This window comes from Solanum stenotomum, chromosome 5, assembly GCF_019186545.1.
Source record: "Solanum stenotomum isolate F172 chromosome 5, ASM1918654v1, whole genome shotgun sequence".
In the NCBI taxonomy this organism is placed as follows: domain Eukaryota; kingdom Viridiplantae; phylum Streptophyta; class Magnoliopsida; order Solanales; family Solanaceae; genus Solanum; species Solanum stenotomum.
Window position 1 is genome coordinate 56,431,587 of NC_064286.1, and position 24,558 is coordinate 56,456,144.

Here is a 24,558-nt window from a genome sequence, read left to right on the forward strand (position 1 = left end):
TTAAATTCCTATTATACCCTTTCTTTGCTCCTCAAAATTTTTACGAAGATAAAAATACGAGTATCACTAATTTTTTTATGCTTGAACTCTTAAACTAATTAATTTGTGTTATTTGTCTTTTTTTAATTAAAAAAAATACGAATTATTCTTTATAGCCAACTCTCCATAATCTCTTCAAATTTACAAATAGAATTAGAACTACCAACCAGATTTGCGTTGGAAGTACTCTTTCATCCTTAAGCAGAGGGTCATATTGGAATCGTGGCCATCAACAAGCACTATGTCTTCCTTATTATAGGGATAATTGAAAGGAAGCTTAGTGAATATTGAAACTCTTACTTGATTACGGTGGGCAGGTTGTTGTATTCACAAATGGATGGCGCTTGGACATACAGAGGGAATGGGTGAGTCATCGAGCTGGAACTCTTGTCACTACGGTGAGACCAACGCCAGCCAGTATCCTAGCAGAATGTGGCATCGGTTCGTTTCGTGGGAACACTTACATCCACAGCGACAAGCCAGTACTCTCTCATGTTCAATAAGTGGAACGCATTAGTTGTCCGCTCTCAGGTTGGGCAGTCAGGATCGGAGAAGGGCAATGACTCATTCTTAAAATCAGCGCTCTTAAGACCAAAGAGTCGGGTGGAAGGGGGAAAGCCCTCCGTTCCTGGTTCTCCTATAGTTGGATCCTTCAGAACCACAAGAACCCTTAGTTAGAATGGGATTCCAACTCAGCACCGGTCTCCGATTCGAGCCCCGTGGTACAACAATCCTGACATTGATAGTGATGAAACATTGGGGCAATTTATTAAGTCACGTGATTATTTCAGAAGGCTTATCTGGTGACAATGTTGTTTGCCATTGTTATTGATTTTGACACTTGTATTGGCTTTTTTGTTCATTCAAAAATGTGTCCTTGCTATAACGATAAACACATATGTTCCACAGATTCCAATATGTGCTTCAATCTGGACCTGTCCCTTAGCAGGAGTACTGGGCTTTTCTGCGTATCAAATTCTTCCATTCTACCATGATCACAATCTTCTGCAGGTTTTTTTCCTCTTGTCTATTGTTCAAATAGCGCATTTTGTGTGTTGATTATAGCCATTTGTTGAATGTGTTGCATGCAAGATACTGAATTTGAATCCTTGCATTTACTCATATTCCTCATTTTATTGTCTTTATGCCTAAGGGTGCTTTTGTTTCTTTCTTTACAGCTCTTTGGCCTCCCTCAATTGCTCACTGTTACATGGCGGTTACATATAAACAAGGTGATTTTTCATTAATAGATACTTCAATGTTGTTGCTATTTCCCTGAGGAGAACTTCAGGTAATTACAATTTTAATTCACGTGATTTGTCAANTCCTCATTTTATTGTCTTTATGCCTAAGGGTGCTTTTGTTTCTTTCTTTACAGCTCTTTGGCCTCCCTCAATTGCTCACTGTTACATGGCGGTTACATATAAACAAGGTGATTTTTCATTAATAGATACTTTAATGTTGTTGCTATTTCCCTGAGGAGAACTTCAGGTAATTACCAATTTTAATTCACGTGATTTGTCAAGTTAAGCATGTATCATCCTTGAGAGTGATTTGATGACGGTATCGCAGGTTTAAGGAGGAGCTGGAAAAGAGAGGCTGCCAAATAAGAACTTGTTGTAAAGTAAATTCCATAACAACAAATGAAGAAGGTTTAGCTTGATTATATCTTTTGACCTCTTGCAAGAGTTCGTTGTGCTATTTATTTTTTCATAATAGTAGATGGGGCATATATCTGTTGGAAAACGAATAGGCTTAAGGGCAATTTGTTAATTGTATAAACCTTGTCACTTTATGTGGTTAAAATGTTCCTTTGCCAAGGTAAAATCAAAATTGATGAAGATTGAAAGAAATCACCTAATATTTGCACCCACCTCAGTGACTAATAGGACATAGCTTTTTGTCTTTACTTTGTTGTTTCTTTGATGGAATTCCTAATATACCACATTCATTTTCCCTCTATTTTACGACCATACATTTGTATTTTGTTACAAGTATAAAGGATGAGGATGTTTGGGGGGAGGGGTGAAGGCTAACTTGAGACATTAGTGGATTCGACTGAAGATCAAAAGACATTATGTTGTCTAATCTTGGCTTCTAGCTTGTTGATTTGTATAAGAACATGTGTTTCTTAGTTTATATTCATTTGATGATATTCTTTTCAAGTGATAGTGGTCTAGATAGAGCCGTGCTTATCAAAGGAAAAGCCTTCACTTAACTTCTTCTGCTACCATCAGATAGCTACAAACTATTCGTGACTCTACTGTAAATGAAAGAGCCTTTGCAGGTTGTACCATTGCTTTCAATTATGGTGCCAAAGAAGTATTTGATGGATGCATCATGGATGCAGATGCTCCAAGTACTCTGAAAATGTTAGGCAAAGAGGCAACATGCGATGAAACAAGAATACTGGGTGCTTTCCAGTATATCGATAGGTACTTTCGTCTCATTTATTGGAATACCTTGGCTTTCGTTCCTCTTTAATCTACTTTTATCTTTTTGGATTTTTATATATATACTGACGTCACTTATGTTGTTTATCTTCCTCTTTAATTTACTTTTATATTTGTATTCTATTAGTGGTTTGGTGAAGTGCAAACTAAATGCATGTTTAAATGGTGGCTGGTTTTAGTCAATTAACAGCTACAACCAGCTGCCAGATTTCTAAGCTAATATGAAAATTGTACTGGAGACCAAGATTAATATACTTAATCGTTTCACCTTATAAAATTCTACCCACGAGCACGACTTATCTTGTTGAATGGTTGAAAAGAAGGAAGTTGGTGGATTATACCATAGTCTTAACAATATTTATGATGTTAAAAGGCAAAATCATTTTCTCTTCCTCTGTGACAGTGATGTTTTCCTTCATTGTGACAAAACATTCCTACCTCACAACCCGACAACATGGAGTGCTTGTAACTTTCTTGGAACTATGAATAATAGAGGATGTGTGACATATTGGCTCAATATAATCCAAGTGTGTTATCCAGTGATTTTTAGGACATTCTATAGAAAATAGAAGATAATGCTCTGTAGTGGAGAGTTTTTTCTCTTGTAACTGCTCTCTTAATTTATGAGATGTCTAAATTTACAGAATCTTGGTGACTCAAAGTTACCTTATCTAGTAACTGTTGATCCTCCTCACTCACCATTGCATATGTTGCTTAAGTGAACAACACGCTACCCAGTCCTCTCAGTTGCTGCATCAACAGCTTCATGTGAGCTGTTTTATTTAAAAATATATGTAAAAGGAAAATGACTGAGTTTTGAAAAATCGATTAAACTTATGGTTTAAGAGAAATTGGGTTTCCCAAAAGGACAGAGTCGCCACTTAATTTTTAGTAAAAAATCAAGAAAAAATACAGGATTTTTCAAAAGACTTAAACAGATAAAATCAATTGAAAAAGGGTTCGAGTTCAAATGTACATTCCGAGAAGGTGTTAGGCTCTCGGAATGCCCGCTAACTTGCGGTTGACCGGCGATTAGACCAAAAGTGATTTTTGACTAATTTTAAAATTTTTACTAAGTAAAAGAACTCATTATATTTTAACTAATTTTTTTGAAAGAAAAACTTTAACTAAGTAAAATAATTTATTTACTTTAACTAATTTTTTTTGAAATCTTAACTAAATAAAAGAACTCATTTTATTTTAACTTATTTATTTATTACTATTATTATTTTTATCATTTTTTGTTTATTTTAAGGGGGAATGAACTAAAGGGGAATTTTCTAAGCACAGTATAAAATTATAACTATTTTAATCTAAGTATGTAAAAAAAATGACGAGAAATGGCCATCTTTGGGAATTTAATCAAATTAAACCAAATCAAATAAAAGGTTAGAGGTAAAATAAACAAAAGTAAATACAATCAAATAATAGAGAGAAGGAGAAAATAATTTGGGCCCTTTTTTGCCTGTTGCTGCCCAGAACATTGGGCCAAAATCTGCTGATTTTTGGGCTTTGGCCCAATTCTTATTTTTGTATGCAAACTGTATATTGCCCGTATATCAGTGTATATAACTCAATTTTTTAACTCCCGAGAACTGTAATTCAGCTCCCTTTTCGTTGTAATCCCGCCTTTCAACCTGTATCACGTTTTTGCCCTGTATGTGATATTTTCTGACTGTATATTGGTGTATACAGCAGGTATATCAGCCTCTTTTCGACTTTTCCGAAGCCTGAAAATTTAATTTCCAGCATTATCTTGTTGCTTTCAACCTGTACACCAGTCCACAGCTTGCTAGGGGGGTCGACTCGAAAGGAGAGAAGGATTTGGGGCCTTTATGGCCCACCCGAAATGCAAAGTAGAGAAGTGGAGTCCCCACGGACTCAAGAGGGGTTTACATTCAACAAGAAAAAAAAAGAAGGAAAAATATGTTAGTGAATTTAATTTTTTCAATGACTTGAGAAAAGAACATATTTAAAGAACTTTAACACCAACTTAATCAAACGAGTAAACCAAAAACATAGAAAGGGATTACACCGAATTAATATATTAAAATCTTGTGTAGTTGAACAATCATTTTATTATAAAAGAGGGAATGAGATAATACAATGATGGGTCGTTTGGTGTGAGGGATAATACCAAATAGTCTCGGGATTAAATTATAGTACCGCTTATTTTGTTGTTTGGTTGGCAAGTTCGGGATAACTTATCCCGGGATTAATAATTAGTACTGGGATAAGTTATCCCTCTCTTTGGGTGGTATAGTAATCCCGGGATAAGTTATCCCGGGATAAAATAGGTAAATGACAAAAATGTCTCTTTCAACCCTTTTGTTATATCACTTTTTATATTAATGAAGGACATTTTTGTAAACAAATAAATTGTTCTTAAAATTTATTATTTTGAATACAACAAACCAAACACTCAATAAAAAATAATCTCAACATAACTTATCCATCATAACTAATCCCAACATAACTTATCCGACCATAACTCATTTTCAAACCAAACGACCCCTGAAAGTATTAGCATTTCCACCCTTTTCTTTTTTTTTTTTTTTGCCTGACGATCTCAAAAATGAAGGAAATGTGGATATGCATTTTTTAAAAAAGTGAAAAGACTTAGCAACAGGCTTATAGGCTTACTGCAATACTACACATATGCCCCATGGCATGAATAAAATGGTAAACCATGCTAATAACTAAAAAAGGGACATTGTAAATGACATGCAACTCTTATCCCTTCAAAATTTAACATGCTTCAAAGTACATATAAAAAAAATGGGAAAGAAATACAAACATCAAAACTTTCTTAGAACAGTTAGAAAACGAAACAAAACAAAGCTGTCCTAAGTGAATATTCTAACAACTTATCAACTTAGCTCTTATCTTAGTTAAGTTAGGATAACTTAAGAAAAATGACTCAACATACAAGGCAATAGGGACTGCACGACTAACAATAATATGAATGAGATTTGGAGCTGCAAGTAACTAGAATACGAGCCATACTACTTCATTGAACACATATAGAATAAATACCATACAACAGAAGAAGCAAGACTATTCAATCTACAGGACTCATGCTAACTAAATGAATGAAACAACCATTGTATAACAGACCGAGATGAGCAGCACCCTAGATTCAGGAAAGTAATTTCGACCTCAAAGGAAAGCATCCACTCTCAAACAGCAAAGACCGAAATCGAAATGAATGGACTAGGTAAATGAACAGACCATCCATACTAACGATTTACAGCCAACAATCAGTTAGAAAATATCCCAGATCATAGCATTTAAACGCTCAAGGAGTCAAGGATCAGACAACCGGCATACCAAGAATAAGAGAGACATAGGTTGGGATTAGATTGTTACCTTTCAAGGTACAGCGAACAGGAATGAGAAACGAGTAGAGAAGCAGCGACTTCACCACCAACGTAAACCTCGAAAGAAATTCCAACAGGAACGAGCCAAGTGAATGAAGCTAGGACCGAAGAATAGTCCTCCCTTTTGCTTGGATTTTGTCCCCTATGTAGCTATATTTCTATATGAATGTTTCTTTTCTACCAGTGTACTATTGAAAAACGTCTAATTTTTCCTCAACTAAAGAATCGCTCAAATTTCTTAAGTAGAAATTTGTTTTCTGAAAAAAAAAAACCAACCTTTTTCTTGATTCTAAATTTTCCAACCTTTCTCCAAAATTCCCCCCTGCTCAACAGTGATAAGAGTAATTATATAGAAGGGAAAAGGATTCAAAAAATGGGGGGGAAAAACGAAAATCCCGCAGACCAAGGCCCAAATTCGAAATTCAAAAACAAAAACTCTTTCACCAATTTTGACAAACACTCTTTTCTCGCAGTTTCAACTCATTCCGAAAGAGGAAAGGCGCAGGACGCGTGCCCTACTGCTACTGTACGATTTGAGAGGGACATCGGAGGAAAGAGACAACAAAGTTGTTGTCTTCTGCCTGGCTTGCGTGTTCGTTTCTGCTGGGCTGCTGGAGCGTTTTTGGGTCTCGTATGCTATTTTTCTGAAGAAGAAGAGTAGCAGAGGCGGTGGATCTTTTATTGGAATTGGGTTGGGTGTTGTATGTATGGATCTTTTGTGTTGTGGGCTGAAAGTTTTGGGTGTTGGGCCTGGGTTATTTGGAATTTTGTTGAGGGGAAGACTGGGCTGCTGGAAAATACAAGAAGGGCCCAAATAATTGCAATTGTTGCCAACCAAAGTTTAAGAGAAAGCCAAATTGATTTAGTTAGTGAATTCGGCTAAAAATTAAATAAGATGAATCACTATTAATTAACTAACGAGCTTCTTAATCTTAACAAGATAAAATTAACCGACTTAATTAAAAACTAATTAACTCAAAATATAAGTATTAACTAACTAAACCAATTAGCCAACTAATTAAGTAAAATTAAAATCTCCTTGAGACAATTTTCAAATATTTATAAAATATACTAATTTACCTACATAATTGTGTAAAACATCTATATTATCTAAAAATTATAAAAAGTGACAAAACTATCTAGAATAACTTGAAAAAATATTTTGAATTTTATTAAGTCACTTATTTATAATCGTTTGGAATTTTAAGAAGCTCAAAATTAATTCCTATCGTGGATGGTCAAAATTGGGTGTCAACATGAGCTACATCAAATCGAAGGGAAAAGAGAAATATGGTTTTGTGGATAATATCAAGGTATATATCTCTTTTTATGGAGAGTTGTTTCAAGATAAATGTTCCTTTGTAACATGTTATCGTGTATGTCAGCTATTAGACTTCAACTATGTTGAATTTACAGAACCAGTTCCTTTAACTGCAACTGGAAGGATTTTGCAGTTTGCACCACTTACTATTGTCATTTAAATTATTTGCAGAACCTACAGTATGAAACAATAAAGTGTCTTTCCGTAGACTTTTTATAGCTCTCTACATTAGTCCTGGAAATTGCAGTTTATAAGTTTGAATCTATTAAGAGATTATAATGACTCTTCACAGATAAAAGGACTACGTTTCTATTTACTCTTTTTTCAAAAAATGCTTCATTAATTTCTGACTCTTCATTCTTTCCATTCATACTTTATGCAAGCAACTGATTACAACAGCCTAGCTAGTGTATAGGTTTAGTCATTGCCTTGCTTCCATAGGAAACCTACCGGTAACACTTGTAGCTTGAGTTGTTCTGATTTGTCTTAGCTTTCTTTGAGTGTACAAACTTTGTTTTCCGCCTTGTGTTTCACTCTTTATTTTTGTTTCAATACTTTCAGGATATGGCTTCCATGCGAATGGACTAAAGGTAGTACTACTGCTAATAAAAGCTCAACAAATTTAACTTTAAGAATCACTTTACTCTGAAAACAATTTGGAATATCACCTTATGCTCAATAGATTTCCAACTTTTGTTGTCCCTCTGGTCTCATTTGGATGATTGCCTACCTTTTGGTCCTCCTCATGTAGGTGTGGTTGCTGCAGATGGCATCCTTGGTATTTTAGATAACCCCAAGCATATGGTACTAACCTACCCTAAAATTGGAGCACGCCTCATTGTTGCTAGATTTTTCAAAAGTTACATTCAAACATGATGCATAATGTGAGAGATGATAGTAATTTATTACTCGGAGATTTTTGAGTTTCTTTTCTAATAATTAAAGATATCTGGATAGTAACTTTATATGTTTTGGTATATAGCTAGTTGGAAGAAGGAGGTACAATTTTCACCTTCCAAGGCATAGAGAGTAAATGCTCACTAAAAATTTCTCTTAAAATTCGTAGTATGCAGTTTTACTGGAAGATAATTTGGAATTTCTTAAAAAATTATACCCGAAACAATAATGAAAAGTTTCTTAATTTTGACAAATTATGTAACATATCTTACAGGTTGCAACTCAAGCTGACATAGGCCTTGTTGATGCCTTTATTCATGGGTATTTCTCTTTCGTTGATAAGCATGAAGGTCTTCTTAATCTTATCATGGTGGGGAATGACGCGATATATTTGTGAATAGTTTTTGTCGGGTTCTTAACTTTATGGTTTTTTTGCAAATATTTATTGCCAACAGAGATTTGAAAGAATCTGCCAAGAGGTAAAATAGTTTACTGACTGAGATCAAGAAACACAAACTTCTGTTCATATGTTAAAGTTGATCATCACTTCGTGTAGCTCTGGAGGCTGGTGGACACCACTGCTTCTTACAGCAGCATCTGCAAAATATTTCTTTCGACATTGTGTGAAATATAGAAAAATAATATTATTGAATTGTTATTGTTTACATTATTACATTGAGACCCTATTTATAGACACTAGAATACAATCCTTTACCAAGTAGGGTACTATTTACTATTCATATTCCTATTATAAATAGGATTGTATAAACCTATTCTTATTCTAATAGGATTGTGTAAACCTATTCCTATTCTAATAGGATTGTATAAACTCATTCATGTTCTAACACTCCCCCTCAAGCTAGTGCATACAATTCATGTACCTAGCTTGTTACATATGTAATTAATATGAGGACCAATGAGGGGCTTGGTGAGATATTTGTAAGTTGATCAGTCGACTTCACAAAATTGACAGTCAATCTCAATATGTTTGTCTTCTCATTAAATACTGGATTTGATGCATAATGTCAGTCAATCTCATTGTGCTTAATCTTCTCATGAAATACTAAATTAGATGAATAATGCCGATAAAACACAGAGTGATAAAATTATAGTGTTAAACTATCCAAACCAAACATGCAAATACTGTTTCATACCATAAAGTGACTCACATAATTGACATACAAGGCAACTAAATTCCGCCTGAGCAACAAAGTGCTCAAAATCTAGTATAAAGTATATGGATCATGTCGGAATCAATGGATGAGTTGATATTAAACAAGTCACCAAAAAATTGGTCGAAATATGCTCATATGCCGGAGTATTAGATTTGATGGCTAAAAGTGGTCACAATCTAAGAAATAAAATTATATAGGTAGGGCCAGAATGATGTCACGACGCAACTAGAAAATAGAAATTATATAGGATAGTTAAAATTGATGGAACGACCCCATTGAAAAAGAGAAATAATATGGGTAGGGTCGGAATAATGGCACGACCCACTGAAAAAGAAAAATTATGCGGGTAGAGTTGGAATAATGGCACAACCCTACTCAAATCAAATTTAAGGAGTCACCGGAAACACGAATGGAACTATGCAAATCAAATCTGAGGAGTCACTGAAAAGACACATGATGTTGTGCAACTCAGATGTGAGAAAATAGTTTGGAAAAATCCACGGTACTACACAAATTAAATATGAAAAGTAGTCCGGAGAGATGCACAGTGCTACGCAAATCAGATATGCAAAACAAGGTAGTCACTGGAAGGATGACACGGTGCTACACAAATTATATATGAAAAAGTAGTCACTGGAATGATGGCATAGTGCTACACAAATTAAATATGAAAAAGTAGTCACCGAAAAGATGGCATGGTGCTACACAAATTAAATATGAAAAAGTAGTCACCGAAAAGATGGCACGGTGCTACACAAATTAGATACGAGAAAGTAGTCACCGAAAAGATGGCACGGTGCTACATAAATTAAATATGAAAAAGTAGTCACCGAAAAGATGGCACAGTGCTACACAAATTAAATATGAAAAAGTAGTCACCGAAAAAAAGGCATGGTGCTACACAAATTAAATATAAGAAAGTAATCACCGAAATGATGGCACGGTGCTACACAAATTAGATATGAGAATAATCACATGAAAGATACACGGTAATCATTGTCCAGGCGGGTAACATATATGAGTAATAGCCACCCGCCGGCAGCGGAAGCTCTTTGATTTTCTACCAAGATCGTAGAGGCTCTGATACCATGTGAGAAATATAGGAAAAAAATATTATTGAATTGTTATTGTTTACATTATTACATTGAGACCCTATTTATAGACACTAGAATGCAATCATTTACCAAGTAGGATACTATTTCCTATTCATATTCCTATTTGTATTCCTATTTCTATTATTAATAGGATTGTATAAACCTATTCTTATTCTAATAGGATTGTGTAAATCTATTCCTATTCTAATAGGATTGTATAAACCCATTCATGTTCTAACAGACATGTTTCAAATCGAAACACCCTTACTCATGCTCTTAGAAATATCTCTCATCATTATGACCTGGTAATTGAAGTACTAAATCATGATTTTGCCAGTTCCTGTGATGTAAAATGGGATGTCATTGTAAAGATGGTAAGCAGTGTGGTATTAATTGTTTCTTTCCAGAGTAATGAACTCTTCTCACTCTTTATGGATGAGACAATGTTATACTCATGTGATATATTCAAGGTTAACTCTCAAACTTTAAAATGCTTGCCACTTTTTTCTTATTTATGTTTCGCTAAGTTTCCGTCCTGTTCTCTAATCTCATTGCATGATTATCTAATTTTATTTTTTATTTTTTGTAGAATGAGGATGAAGATCACAACTGAGAAAAATGTTTGTTCTCATTGAAAAGTTAAGTCATCAACTAAGTAAAAGTCGTCACCAATTTCTACATAAATTTGATTCTGCTTCTATTCTATTTAGGCAAAAATTAGCAAAGAACATCACATTTTAGAGATTGGATTTGGATGGGAGGTTATGCCGTGGAAGTTGTCAAGCAAACAGGATGTAAATATACTGCTATAACTTTCTCCGAGCAGCAACTGAAGTATGCACAGTTGATAGTTGAGTAAGCAGGTCTTCAGGTATAGTACTACAATGTCTATGAAGCTTGTACGACAGTATAATTGCTATAAACCAAGGCAAATTATAAAGAGCTCCTAGACAAGCTAACATATGATTAGCAGGAGACGATCTGATCTGCCTAAGACTTGAAGCCAAATTTGGGTAATTTTGGAACTAGTGTATCGATTAGTATTTCAATTCAGTAATTTTTCCACAGGATCAAATTACGCTTCTCCTATGTGACTATCGTTAAATGTCAAATAAGGACAAATATGACACGAATATTATAGTATGGCGAGCTTTTATCCATCAATATTTGTACATATTGTATTACACATGACATGTTGAGCCAGTGTTATAGTTGTACTAATAATCATTTTCAGCGAGGTGTTAGAACATGTTGGTCACGAGTTCATAAGAGAATTCTTTAGTCGTTGTGAGTTAGCATTGACAGAAGATGGCCTTCTAGTTCTGCAGGTAATGAATCAAAGTTTAATCTTTGTTCACTTCTTTCGTTGAATTGTTAGAAAATTAAGAGAGAATGAGCACTCTCAAATCACTCAAGTTCTCTTGCTAATACATGAACTAAGATAATTTCATTAATTTGTCTTACAAAAATCTAAGGAAGGTTAATCTTCTTCCAACACGACATTTATTTTCACTTTGTTATATTTTTCCCTTTTATTTCTTGCACTTGTTTTTTTGTATTGATTTCTACAAGTGTTGGCTTTCTTTAGTTCATTTCAGTGCCAGACCCGATGTATGACGAGCACAGGAACAATGCAAGCTTCATAGAAGAGTATATATTCCCAGGTGGATGCTTGACTGCATTAAGTCGAGTAACATCAGCCATGGCTGCTGCATCCAGACTATGGTAACAAAGAGTTGATTTGTGATTTTGCACTAGCATACATGCTTGTCAATCTTTCAGAAGTATTTGATAAATGATATAAATGCAGTGTAGTGCACCTGAAAGATATAAGAGTTCATTACTATCAAACACTGAGATATTGGCGAAAAAACTTCCTGAATAACAAAAGGTAACAAAGCCAATATAAGTCCACAACTAGCCTTCTCTGTTGAGTAAACTCGATTTCTTCATGAATCATTTGTAGCTTGATCAATTCCAACTTCTGATACTTGACTATCAATAACATTGTCACTAGCCAAATCCATGCTTTGGGATTTGATGACAAGTTCATCAGGACATGGGAGTACTACTTTGACTACTGTGCTGCTGGACTCAAAACGCGCACGCTGGGAGATTATCAGGTATATTCCATTTTTTTTACTATGAATGTGAAAACTGTTTCACCAAATTTGAGAAGTAAAACAATTGATCAAGTGATTGTTAGGTAATGTCACTTGCCCTTTCTTAATATGTGCTTATATTTGGTAATTTACTAGATTTTTCATTTGTGCATTTTTCTAACATTTGTAAATTGACTTGATCTTCTCTTTTTGCAGATTTTACTTGAATCATTTGTCTCATAAAAATGAGTTGGATTGTGCTCGCGGCGTATGACTAGATGAAGAGTGAAGTTAGTTTATGGATGGTATAAATATTGCAAATTTGAACTTTCTGAACTATGGATAAGATAGGGTGTAATAGGCAACTCAATTGCAATTATCTTGGACTTTTTTTTACGTAAAAAAATTCTCTGTTTCATTCAATTATGTAAACAAGCACAAAAATGTCTTGCTAATGTTAACTTCAGCGGTTTAGCCAAGAAGGTCGGTGTTGTGTTTAGTTTGTTTGTATTGTTGAATTGTTATTGTGACAAAAAGAAATTGAAACCATGCATGTTGGTTTCGTGCTTAGCACGGACCATACCTTTCTACTATATAACATTATAGTCGTGTAAAACTATACAAATCAATTTTCAAAATTTGAAACTATACATTAATTAATATAGGTATTTTATCATAATATTCATATTAATTATTATTTCTTAAAAATCATACAAAATTTAAAGTGAATGAAATAAATAACTACATTAAAAACTTTAAATCATACCAACGAGAGTTATGGTCGGTGGATAAAAAAGATCCTCTTTAATTAGAGATTGGGTTCGAAGCATGTTGCGTTGATATGAAAGACAAAATCAAAATCAAAATCATAATGTGCATGAACATAGTAATGACAAAAGACAATATAATAACCATCATTGTACTGTTCACGATAAAAAGAAAGAACAATATGAGTACTCAAAAGTCCTTCAAAGACGACTATTATCGTTATAACAAGAAAAAACATTGAAAGAATGAATGTATCTATCCAATTATCACTTGTAAAATTGTATTTAGATATTTTTGTTGTTGCTATATACACCATTCATAGTTTTCTTCACTTTTATACTCAGAATCGATTTATGAGTTATTTGGTAAAATGTATAAAAATAATGCTGAATATGGAGAATTAGTAATGCTTATATCAGTTATGTTGTCATTATTTCTTATACGATGTTGATTTGATACATTAGAAATAACAAGTTTTGTACAGTGATTAACGTTTCAAGTACACCTTATCCAATTGTAGGTGTAAACGATCGTTAACTAGTATAAAACCTAAAGGTTGGGGTCGAACCCACAAGGAGTGGTACATGTTCAAATTCAATTATGAAGTGCAAATATGGTCTAATTAGTTATAGGAATAGAAATTATCGAAAACATTCAAATAAATCTATAGGGGTGACAACGAATGTCAGATAGGAGGTTTGGATTTGTAATTATCAGTTATAACACAATCAAACACTAAAGAAATAACAATATAGAGATGAGTTCTCGAGATGTGATCGATTATAGGCAAATTTCACTATATGGGCAATTGAAACTACTAATAAATAGTTAAATATCAGTGGGTAGTCTAGACTATAAGTGAGATAGTTTTCTCTCGAACAACTATCACGAATCAGGTGATTTCTTTCGAACATCAACAAGTTTAGCAAATAAGAACAACCCATACCTTAATTCTTCTATTCTCTCGAGCTAGATAGGTAGAATCGAGATTAGGATATACTCTTTCGAGCTAAACTCATATCAACCCAATAACTACAATCATCAATTGAAAACTTTGATTCTAAAACCTCTTTTTCAAGCTAGCCAGAATTCTAAGTTCGAATTGTATTTGCAACTACAATTCTTAGTTTAAAACACAACTATCAATTAAACCCACTTTAATTAAGCTTTTAAATTAGTAATAATCAATACCCATAAGTTAATTCAGCCCATAATCACATAATCATACCCCAAGAATTGCGGTTTTAACTACACATCATAAGAATAGAGAAACGATTACCAAATATATTCGCCATGATCTGGGTAAAGGTTCCCAAGTCTTTACAATGATTCAAATTGAGGAAATTCAGAAACACACTTGCAAATTCTCAAACTTAGGTTTAGAAACGCTCAAAGTCTACAAGAAGAACTGAAAAACTCTAATTCTAGAATGGGAACTGCAATAAGTTGGAGAGAACTGGCAGTCACTACTCAAATTTCATTTAAAATTCCAATTTATAGTTGCCCAAAATATGGCCTAAAAGGCCATTGGGCGAGATAAGTCGGGCTTCGTTGAACAGGTCGGTGATCCGCCGTTTGCTCCAATACATCGCCGGTTTGCATTGGTCAGTTGTCCTCAGGGATCTGTGACTTTAGGCGATCAAAGTTGTCATCGCGGAGTAGATCGGCGATTTACCGAATGCCCATTTCTTTCACCAACTTGATTTTTCTCCCCAAGGCTGGCACGCTGGAATTTTGGGTGAGCTAAAGAGTCACTCGACAGTTTGCAGAGTGGTCTTGGCGATCACCAGGATCGCTTTTCTTCACTTCTTCAGCTTTTTAGTTCCTTTTTGTCCGGTCATGTCCTTGCCTTGATCCTTAGCCTTCATAGCTGCAAATCAACACTTTAACATCAGTTTAGAGCATAAATTAGACATTTGAGGACACTAAAACTATCAAAACAAAGCCCTAAATGAGTCTCGGACTTATCACACAGTTTCTCTAAAAGCATATTTGTTTATAAAAATACTCGCACACCCTTTAGCTTTGAGAAATGAGAAATATTTTGAGAAGGATTTGAGGGATAGTTATGTCATTAATCCAATGCATGTGTTGAAATCCTTGTAATTAGTAGAGTGTATAAAAATCTTATGAGTCGAGTGATAGATTGTATAAAAATAGTGCTACATATAGTGCATTGATAATGCTTGTAATGATAATGCTTGTAATTAGTACATAAATGATTTTGTATGCATTGTTTAATTTAATGTATTAAAAATAACATGCATTATATTTAAAAAAATATTTACAAAAATATAGTCCACAATTATGATGGAAAAGATGTAAAAAAGGATTTGAGAGGTAATTGAGTCTTTAATAAAGTTAATGCAACATTAAATTTCTTTGCACTACTAATTCCTAAAAATTCATGGTATTAGTAATATACTCTTTAATACACAATAGAGTGAATACATTAGTCATACATAACTTGAAAAGGTCTAGCAAATAAAGTACTACTAATACACAAAACTTTAGTATGCATTAGTTTTACTAATACGTACACTCTATCAAATAAACCCCTTATTAACACATAAAATTCATAGTATTAATACTAGGGGGGGACCTAGGTGGATGGGAGGGGGTTCAACCGAACCCCCTCAATTAAAAAATTACATTGTTTATGTAAGGTTAAAATTGTTATTTATGAGTATATATATATTAAAATAAACCCTCTCAACACAACTGTGACGCGTAGCTCAGTGCTCAGAATGACTCCAACGTTCCAGGTTCGATTATTGCTAATCGTGCTTATATTTAATTTTAGCTTAAATTTTGTCTTTTCAGAGCTTTTAGTTATAAGTTTTGATTTTGTCTTTTCCCAATGCCTAGCCCACAACTTTCGAAAGGTTGTTTGATTTGATTTTACAAAGGTTAATATCCATACAAAATCACTAAAGCTTATATGAAATTGAGTTAAAGTTTGATGAGAATTAATAAAAGTTGATATTCTCTCCGTTTTAATTTATGTGACAATTTCTAAATTTCAAGATTCAAACAAGTCTTCCTTTGACCTATGAATTTTTCATATATCTTTTAATTATTTTGACCTTTAGTATTTTTTACATAGTTTACAAATATATAAATTTCATTTAAAATTTTTGAAAATTCCATGCGTAAATTTTTTGTCAAACTAAAATTATTTGACTCTCAAAAAATGAAAAGTGTCACATAAATTGGGACAGATGGAGTATTAATTAATATAACATTTGATTTTTTTCATAAATAATATTTATATAAATTATGTAAAAAAATCTATATCATTTTATGAAGGATATAATATAGAATAAGAATAGGTTCCTAGTAATAAATATATTTAAAACGTTAAAACAACAAAATTAATAGCGAAATTGGCCAAATTTATAAAAATTGTTATTGTGAGGAGTACTTTTTATCAGAAGTGATTTCACAAAAAAATTATTTTGTAGATTAATATTTTGTGTTTGGCTAATAAATTCAATTTTTTTCTCGTCAATATTAGAGATCAAATTTGTGCTTGGCCAAAATTTTCAAAAGTGCTTTTAGAGAAAGTTATGTTTCAGCTTTTGAAAAGAAGTTTTGCTACAACTCAAAAATAACTAATGTATTTTTTTTCCTAAAAGTACAATAGATTTTAAAAAGGTTTGATGAAGCAAGACATAAGTAGGAAAAAATATTAAATGGAACATGACAAAACGAGTTAAAATTTAGTTAGTTAAAATTAATCTTGTCTTTTGTCTTTTGCCACAACGCTCCTTTTAATCAACCTTTTTGCATTTTTACTTTTTATATTCGAACCCCCTGAATAAAAATCTTGCTTCCACCACTGATTAATACTACACACCTCACTACACAATAAAGTGTATATCAAATACAAACATTAATTATACATGGGCTAAAAAAGTATACCAAACAAGATACTAATAGTATACAAAATTAATGCATGCAAACGACACAAAATATAGTGTATTGGTGATGTTGAGATTTTTCTTTTAGTAGTGTTTGATTTGGTGTACTAAAAAGAGTATGCATTGCATAATTTTTTAAAAATAATACTTGTTAACAAAAATACTCTCCACAAATATGGTAGACGTGATGTGGAAAAAGTTTTGAAGACTATTATTTTTTTAATAATGCTAATTAGGTTGTTCAAAATCAAACCGAAATCGATAACCCAGATTTTTATTGTTGGTTTATAATGTGTTATCGATTTAGCGATTTTGGTAATAATTTAATTTTCTTAATTATTGGGTTACATTTTTAATGAGTTATATGACCAATAATTCAATAGTAAATTAAATAATTATATTTATACAATTTAGTATATAAAATCCTTGACTTAGAGTTTAGTTTCATACTTTTATGGGAAAATTGTATAAAATAGCAAACAATTAATTTAAATTAAATGTTATAACCACAACTTGATTTAATTGTAACTCGTAGTAAACTGTTGTCATTCGCCTCTCTCCCTAAAATTCTTGCTCGCCACTCTCGTTTCTCGTTGGCTCCCTCGCCTCTCTCACTTTTGTACAAACACAAATATATAAAATTTGTTTGTATTTGTATAAAGTGAGAGAAAACTGTATATATACATATATTTTCGTTCACCTCTCTCCCCCAGAGAATCTCGCTCGCCACTCTCACTTTATACAAACACAAATGTATAAATTGTGTTTGTATAAAGCGAGAGAAAATTGTATATACAAATACATATATTTTCGTCCTATACACTTATAATTATACAAATACAGACTTTTCCCTGCCTAGTTTTCTTTTGTCTTTTTCTCTTTCTCGCTTTAATCAAACACATATTATACAATTGATTTTTGTATATGTATACCGAAACAGATTATACAATTGGTTTTTTTGTATATGTATACCGAAATAATACATATTAATAGTCATAGCAAACATAAAGTTTGCTATGGAGCGCAATTATACAAACTATAACTATAACATACAAATATAATTTTTATGTTTGCTAAACCTAAAGTTTACTCTTTTAATTCTAGCAGTCTCAAACTCTCAATTATTCTACAAAGCGCGTGTTTTGCTTTTGAGCATGATACAATCTGTCAACTCATGTGCATGACTCATTTGGTTCATCACGTTATTTTGAGAGAAGGCCCAAAATAGTCCTTCATCTTTGGGTTAAGACTCAAAGTCATCCTTGAATTTTCACATGGAGCATTAATAGTCACTCATGTTTGCAATATTGGTGCACTTTTGGTCCTCCCCTAAACTTTTGTCTATTTTATAACATTAATTTTCTTCATAATTTTATGTAAGGAATGTGCCATCGTCTTTTTATATATTTAGTAGAAATAATAACTATATGTGAGAGAATGTGAGAAGAAGAACACATTGTTCTGTTCAATATAAATATTATTGCAGCTAAAGAAAGAACATTTTAACATATGACATTGCAAGAAAAGAAAAATTTGTACTATTATACGTGAAATCGTCATGATGAACCTCTCAACTTTACCTGCAATATGATTCTACTAAACAAAATAAACTGTTTTTCTTCTCACAATCTCTCACATTAAGTTATTATTTCTACTAAATATATAAAATAACGATTAAACATTCCATACATAAATTATGAATAAAATCAATGTTAAAAAATATGCAAAATTTTGAAGGAGGACCAAAAGTGCACCAATATTGCAAACATGAGGAACTATTAATGCTCAATGTGTAAACTCAAGGATGACTTTGAGTCTTAACCCAAAGATGAGAGACTATTTTAGGCCTTTTCTCCCTTATTTCTAAGTGTTTTTCAATGATTTCTTTTTGTATTAAATCTTAATGGTTAAACCGATAAACCAATATCTCAATAGTTCTATAATGGTTTAACATGTCTACAAATCAATAACCATAAGTCAAATTGATAAAACTTTAAAATCGAATTGAATCAATCGATACACAACCCTAATGCTAATATATGTATTAGAAATCATGCATTACTAATACATAAAAAGCTATACACAATAATGTATTAGTAATACAAACATTAGTTATACATAAGCTGAAAAAATATACTAAGCGAAATACTTATAATACACAAAACTAATACATACGTTATTTTCTTTCGAATAGAGTATACCAAGTTACATCAATCGACCAATTTGTCTGGTGGGTATCAAGTTCCATCAATCAGCCAAATTTTTGAATGTCTAAACTAGATGGATTATATATTCTGAAAGTAACAAGGGAATCAAGAGCCTTTTGGGAGGAGTGGTGCTTGGAGCCCACAACAATGGCAGCTGTCTCCAGCCAATTTCCCTCCTTAAACCCAAACCCCATAAAATCCCTCTTTATATAATCTGCCCCCACCCATTCTTCTTCCTCACCCATTTACCCTCAAAAGCTCCCACTCTTCTTATTCTTCCATTCATGTCTTCTTTCGTAATGTATGGAACTTTACTGGATCTGTTTCTTTTGTTTATCGTCCTTCAGGTTGGATCTAACAATGGATCCAAAATCGAACAAACTCTTGATCTCCAAAACCCAAATTTCTTCAACCCAAAACTCCCTCCGAGGACACTGTCTTCGAACAAGAAATTTGAAGGTTCTTCAGACCTTGTAAACCTTCGTTACCATATGGGTCCAGTTCTTTCTTCTCCGATCAACATTTACCTCATTTGGTACGGGAAATGGGCACCGTCGCAGCAACTCCTCATTAAGGACTTCCTTCTTTCCGTTTCCACTTTCAATCATCGCGCTGCGCCTTCACCTTCAGTTGCTGAGTGGTGGAGCACCGTTTCCTTATACACCGATCAAACCGGAGCTAACATTTCTCGATCTGTACTCATCGCCGGAGAATACTCCGATCGTAAATACTCCCAAGGTACCCACCTCAACCGTCTCTCAATTCAAGACGTCATTGCCGAAGCTGTTAAATCAAAACCCTTTACAGTCGACCACAAGAAAGGAATCTACCTAGTCTTAACTTCCGTCGACGTAACGATGCAGGATTTCTGCCGCGCTGTCTGTGGGTTTCACTACTTCACCTTCGCATCAAAAGTAGGTTACACACTTCCCTACGCTTGGGTTGGGAATTCCGGTAAGCAATGCCCTGAAGTCTGTGCATATCCATTTGCTGTTCCGGGATACATGGGAGGAAATGGACCTGGTGCATTGAAATCCCCAAACGGTGATATTGGAGTAGACGGGATGATAAGCGTTATAGGTCACGAACTAGCTGAGCTATCGTCAAATCCATTAGTAAACGCTTGGTATGCAGGGGAGGACCCAGTTGCTCCGACGGAAATCGGTGATTTATGTGAGGGGCTGTACGGTACAGGGGGCGGTGGAGGGTATATGGGGCAGGTAATGAAGGACAGAGATGGCCGGACTTACAACTTGAATGGAAGAAGAGGAAGAAAGTTTTTGGTGCAATGGATCTGGAGCCCAATTCTCAAAGCTTGTGCTGGTCCCAATGCGATGGACTAATGAATAATGGAGACTCATATCTGTAGATTATTAGCTTAAAAAAGCTCCAAATAAAGCGAAAATGGAGATTGCACAGCACAGAAACAGAGTAAAATCTCATTATACAATTTTTCTGTCTGTGCGGTGCAAGAAATGGAGAAGATGGTTCAGAGCGGTTTGCCCACTGGTTTTTGGCCTTTTGGGAGTTGCTATTACTCTATTTTTATTTTTATTTTTATTTTAGTCTTTCTTTTTTTTTGTGGATTTATTTTCCATTAAATCGTAATACCAATGTAAAAAGAGGATATTTATTAAATTTCTTGGTGATTCCTAATACACATTAAGTTAATTTTATTAGAAACAGTTATTTCGATATATTATATTGCAATATTTTATTGTATTTTGATTTTTCACGCCGCATTGAAGTAATGATTAAATTTGAATCGTGTATTATAAATCGCCTATTAAAATGTGGCATAGAATTCAACATGATACAATATGGTATGGTATTTTAAAATTCGATTGACAATTTTCGTTTTTGATATTTAAAAGTGTGATATCATTATCATATCAAATTGGATTGGTATGATTCAATTTTTTGCGATATGAGTATTCGATAATCATAATTAATTTGACTCCGACTTATATATAATAAAGAATTTTAATTTTTTTTTTTCAAAAATGTCTCAATCTTATTAGACTAACAACTATATTTGTTAAACAATTTCATTAAAAAAAAAAATATTTCAACCAAGATCGAGTAATCAAAAATTATTATTGGTTGCTAAATCGTAAAGACACATATAACTAATTCCTTGCAAATTGCAATAAAGTTCATGTGTCCGTAGCAAAACAAATTCTTTACCGTGTTTTTTTATCGTACAATTTGTTGATATGTATTTATATTTTAAATGTTAAAATAATATATAAAGGTTCTAACTTCTATATATTAATATGAAACTTCGATGCATTATATGATCTTCGGTATTTATTTTATAAACATTTGAGATATCAAAAAAATGTAAAAGGTGGACCAAATATCATAATATTTATATTGCGTTATAGAATATTTCGAATTCGATATAATATTTAGTATATATCATATCATGCCCATTCATATGTAATACTCCTTTCATGTTAATTTACTTGTCTTGTATTAATGTGGCACTTGAGCAAAAATAAAATAATAATTTTATCATATTGCTTTTTTGTTATTTAAGAAATGACTTTAGTAAGGAGAAATTAGTAATTAAGTGATAAACTATCTTTTGATTTTTAAAATCAAATTTATATAAAAAGAACTATAATTTATAGTAGTTTTTCTTTAGTTTTTGAATATTAAATTTTTTAATTTAAAATATTAATTTAATGTAATTTAATCACATTCGAAAATTAGTCATATTGTTTCTTGAAAAGCACAACATGACAGCTAAAAATAACGGAAGGAGTATAAACTAAAATAGATAAAATAATAAAACTTTTTCAATTTACTAAAATTAATAAATAGAATAAAATATTTATTTTAATATAATTTATTTATTTTTAAAAAAATAAATATAACAAGTAAAATGGTCCACACAAAATGACATTTAGATCCAATGAATAATATAATACAGGTATGCTTAAGTCAACTAAGTAGAAAATGATATCTATGCAATTTGACTTTGGTCCCTTGTGGGAACACTTTGACACAATTTCAATAATTGTAAGAAATAATATTAGCCAGCTGGAATGCAATCTTATACTAAAAAGTAATCGAATAAAATTATGCTGTTTTCTATCACATGCTCATCGACCATGAGATAAACAAATCATGATTATTTTTTTTGTTGTGAAAAAAAAATAAAAAAATAAGGATATTATTAAAAAAAAAAATGAACACAATATGATCCATTTAAATATTTTTCTCTCCAACAATTTAAATATAATTGTGCCAAAAAGGAGAAAAAAAGTAGTCATACTAAAATTGATTAAATTATGATTTTTTTCCAAATAAATACAATAAAATTTTGTTATAATAATCACTGTTATGATAATATTTTATTATAATGATCTGGCTTTCTATGAAATCAATTCGATTTGTTATGTTGTATCTTTTGCTTTTCTATAATAATATAGTTTATGTGTAACAATAGTAATATTCATTATAAATTTATAGCAGTACTCCTATTTATAATTTTAGAATACACAAAATTCTTAAATTAATTTTTTACATGCTCCCACTAATAATAACTAACTGAAATTTAAACGTTAACTATTAATATCTATATATAGCAATATTCATTATATTCGTCATTATATTTTTAGACAAAGATTATCATTGTCATAAATTGATTTGTGACAACACGTAAAATTAAATTGTGATAAAGACTTGAGTGGTGTTCTCATTCGTTTTCTACTTGTTGGATTTCGTGTTTGGCCATGTAATTTTTCAACCTTTTTCTTAGTTGAATTTTTGAAAAATATGTCCGATTTTAAGTTAAATTTCAGAATTTTTAAGAATTTAAAAATAACATAAACGTATTTTCACTCTAAATTACTCACAATATTTTTTTTTAAAAAAACTCCAATTTAAATACATGATCAAACACAATTTTAATTTTTAAATATTATTTTTCATTTAAACATAATTTATTTATTTTTCAAAATTCTCAACGAAATATGACACAATGCCCATTAAATTTAGAACAACTTTCACATATAACAAACACAAAATTCATATATGTATGCTATAACAAAGTCCGCATGATTGTGCTCCATAGCAAACATGCTATGACTAGGCTATTTCGCTATACATATATATATACAAAAAGAAACAATTGTATAATTTGTTGGCTCCTCTTCAGATTTGTATAATTTCGCTGACAGACCATTTGTATAAATTGTTGTCAGCTTCTCGTTTGTATAAATCGTTGAGAGTCTCTCAATTTAATTTTATGTGTTTGTATATCTGTATAAAATTTGAATTTGTATACAATTGAATCGAAATAAAACGTTTTGTATATCAAATATCGTTCTCTCTCTCTCGCTTTATACAAACATAAATTATACATTGTATTTTGTATAATCTGTGTTTGTATAAAGCGAGAAAGACAAAAGAGAACTGGACAGGGGAATATTTGTATTGTATAATTATAAGTGTATAGGACGAAGATATATGTATTTGCATGTGTATATATAATTTCTCTCGCTTTATACAAACAGAAACACAATTTATACATTTATGTTTGTATAAAGCGAGAGAGGCGAGCGACAGAGAGAGTGAGCGAGAGAGGGAGAGTGGCGAGCAAGAGTTTGAGGGAGAGAGGCGACTGACAAACAGTTTGTTACAGGGCACAATTAAATCAAAATGTGGTTATACCATTTAATTTGAATTAATAGTTTGTCATTATATACAATTTTCCCTTAAATTTATCTGATTAGTTGTTGGAAAGTTTAATTTATTATTAGTCAATGATGTTAACCTAAACGCGTCGGTTATGGAAAGAAACTGCCAAATGACATTGACAAGTTCATAAGTAAAATATGTTACTACTTGCATTTGCTATTTATATCACATGGTTAATTATTACTACTATATACTTTTATGTCATTAAATTACCTCATAAATAATATCAAATGCAATTAAAATCATTTCTATGTTTTTTTGTAGTGTATAGGTAGCTAGATGGAAATGAATACTTCTTGTAACGTCATTCAATTTTTAGGGAAGTCAGAGAAAAAAAAAAAAACTTATTTGGGATGATTTTAATTTACCAGAGTAAGATTTTCAAAAGAAATTTATGGATGTCTTAAAAGTGGGACAAGATTGTTTAATTTTTTTTACTTTTCAATTCGGTGTTTAAAGTTCGCATTTGAATTCTGACTAAATTCGGAT

At 32.2% G+C, this 24,558-nt stretch overlaps 1 protein-coding gene and 1 pseudogene across 1 annotated transcript; both read left to right on the plus strand.

The window, feature by feature from the left end:
• The first annotated feature begins 376 nt into the window (after positions 1 to 376).
• On the plus strand, positions 377 to 12,735 carry LOC125864159 (uncharacterized; annotated as a pseudogene).
• A 6,851-nt stretch (positions 12,736 to 19,586) lies between these two features.
• Positions 19,587 to 20,906, plus strand: LOC125866109 (protein EXORDIUM-like 5). Its single transcript, XM_049546404.1, has one exon. It carries the CDS (start codon positions 19,644 to 19,646, stop codon positions 20,700 to 20,702), a length of 1,059 nt encoding a protein of 352 aa, XP_049402361.1. The 5' UTR covers positions 19,587 to 19,643; the 3' UTR covers positions 20,703 to 20,906.
• The last annotated feature ends 3,652 nt before the right edge of the window (positions 20,907 to 24,558 follow it).

Bases quoted from the DNA above. Each gene is read 5' to 3' on its own strand.
- LOC125866109 (XM_049546404.1), top strand. From the start codon at position 19,644: ATGTCTTCTTTCGTAATGTATGGAACTTTACTGGATCTGTTTCTTTTG.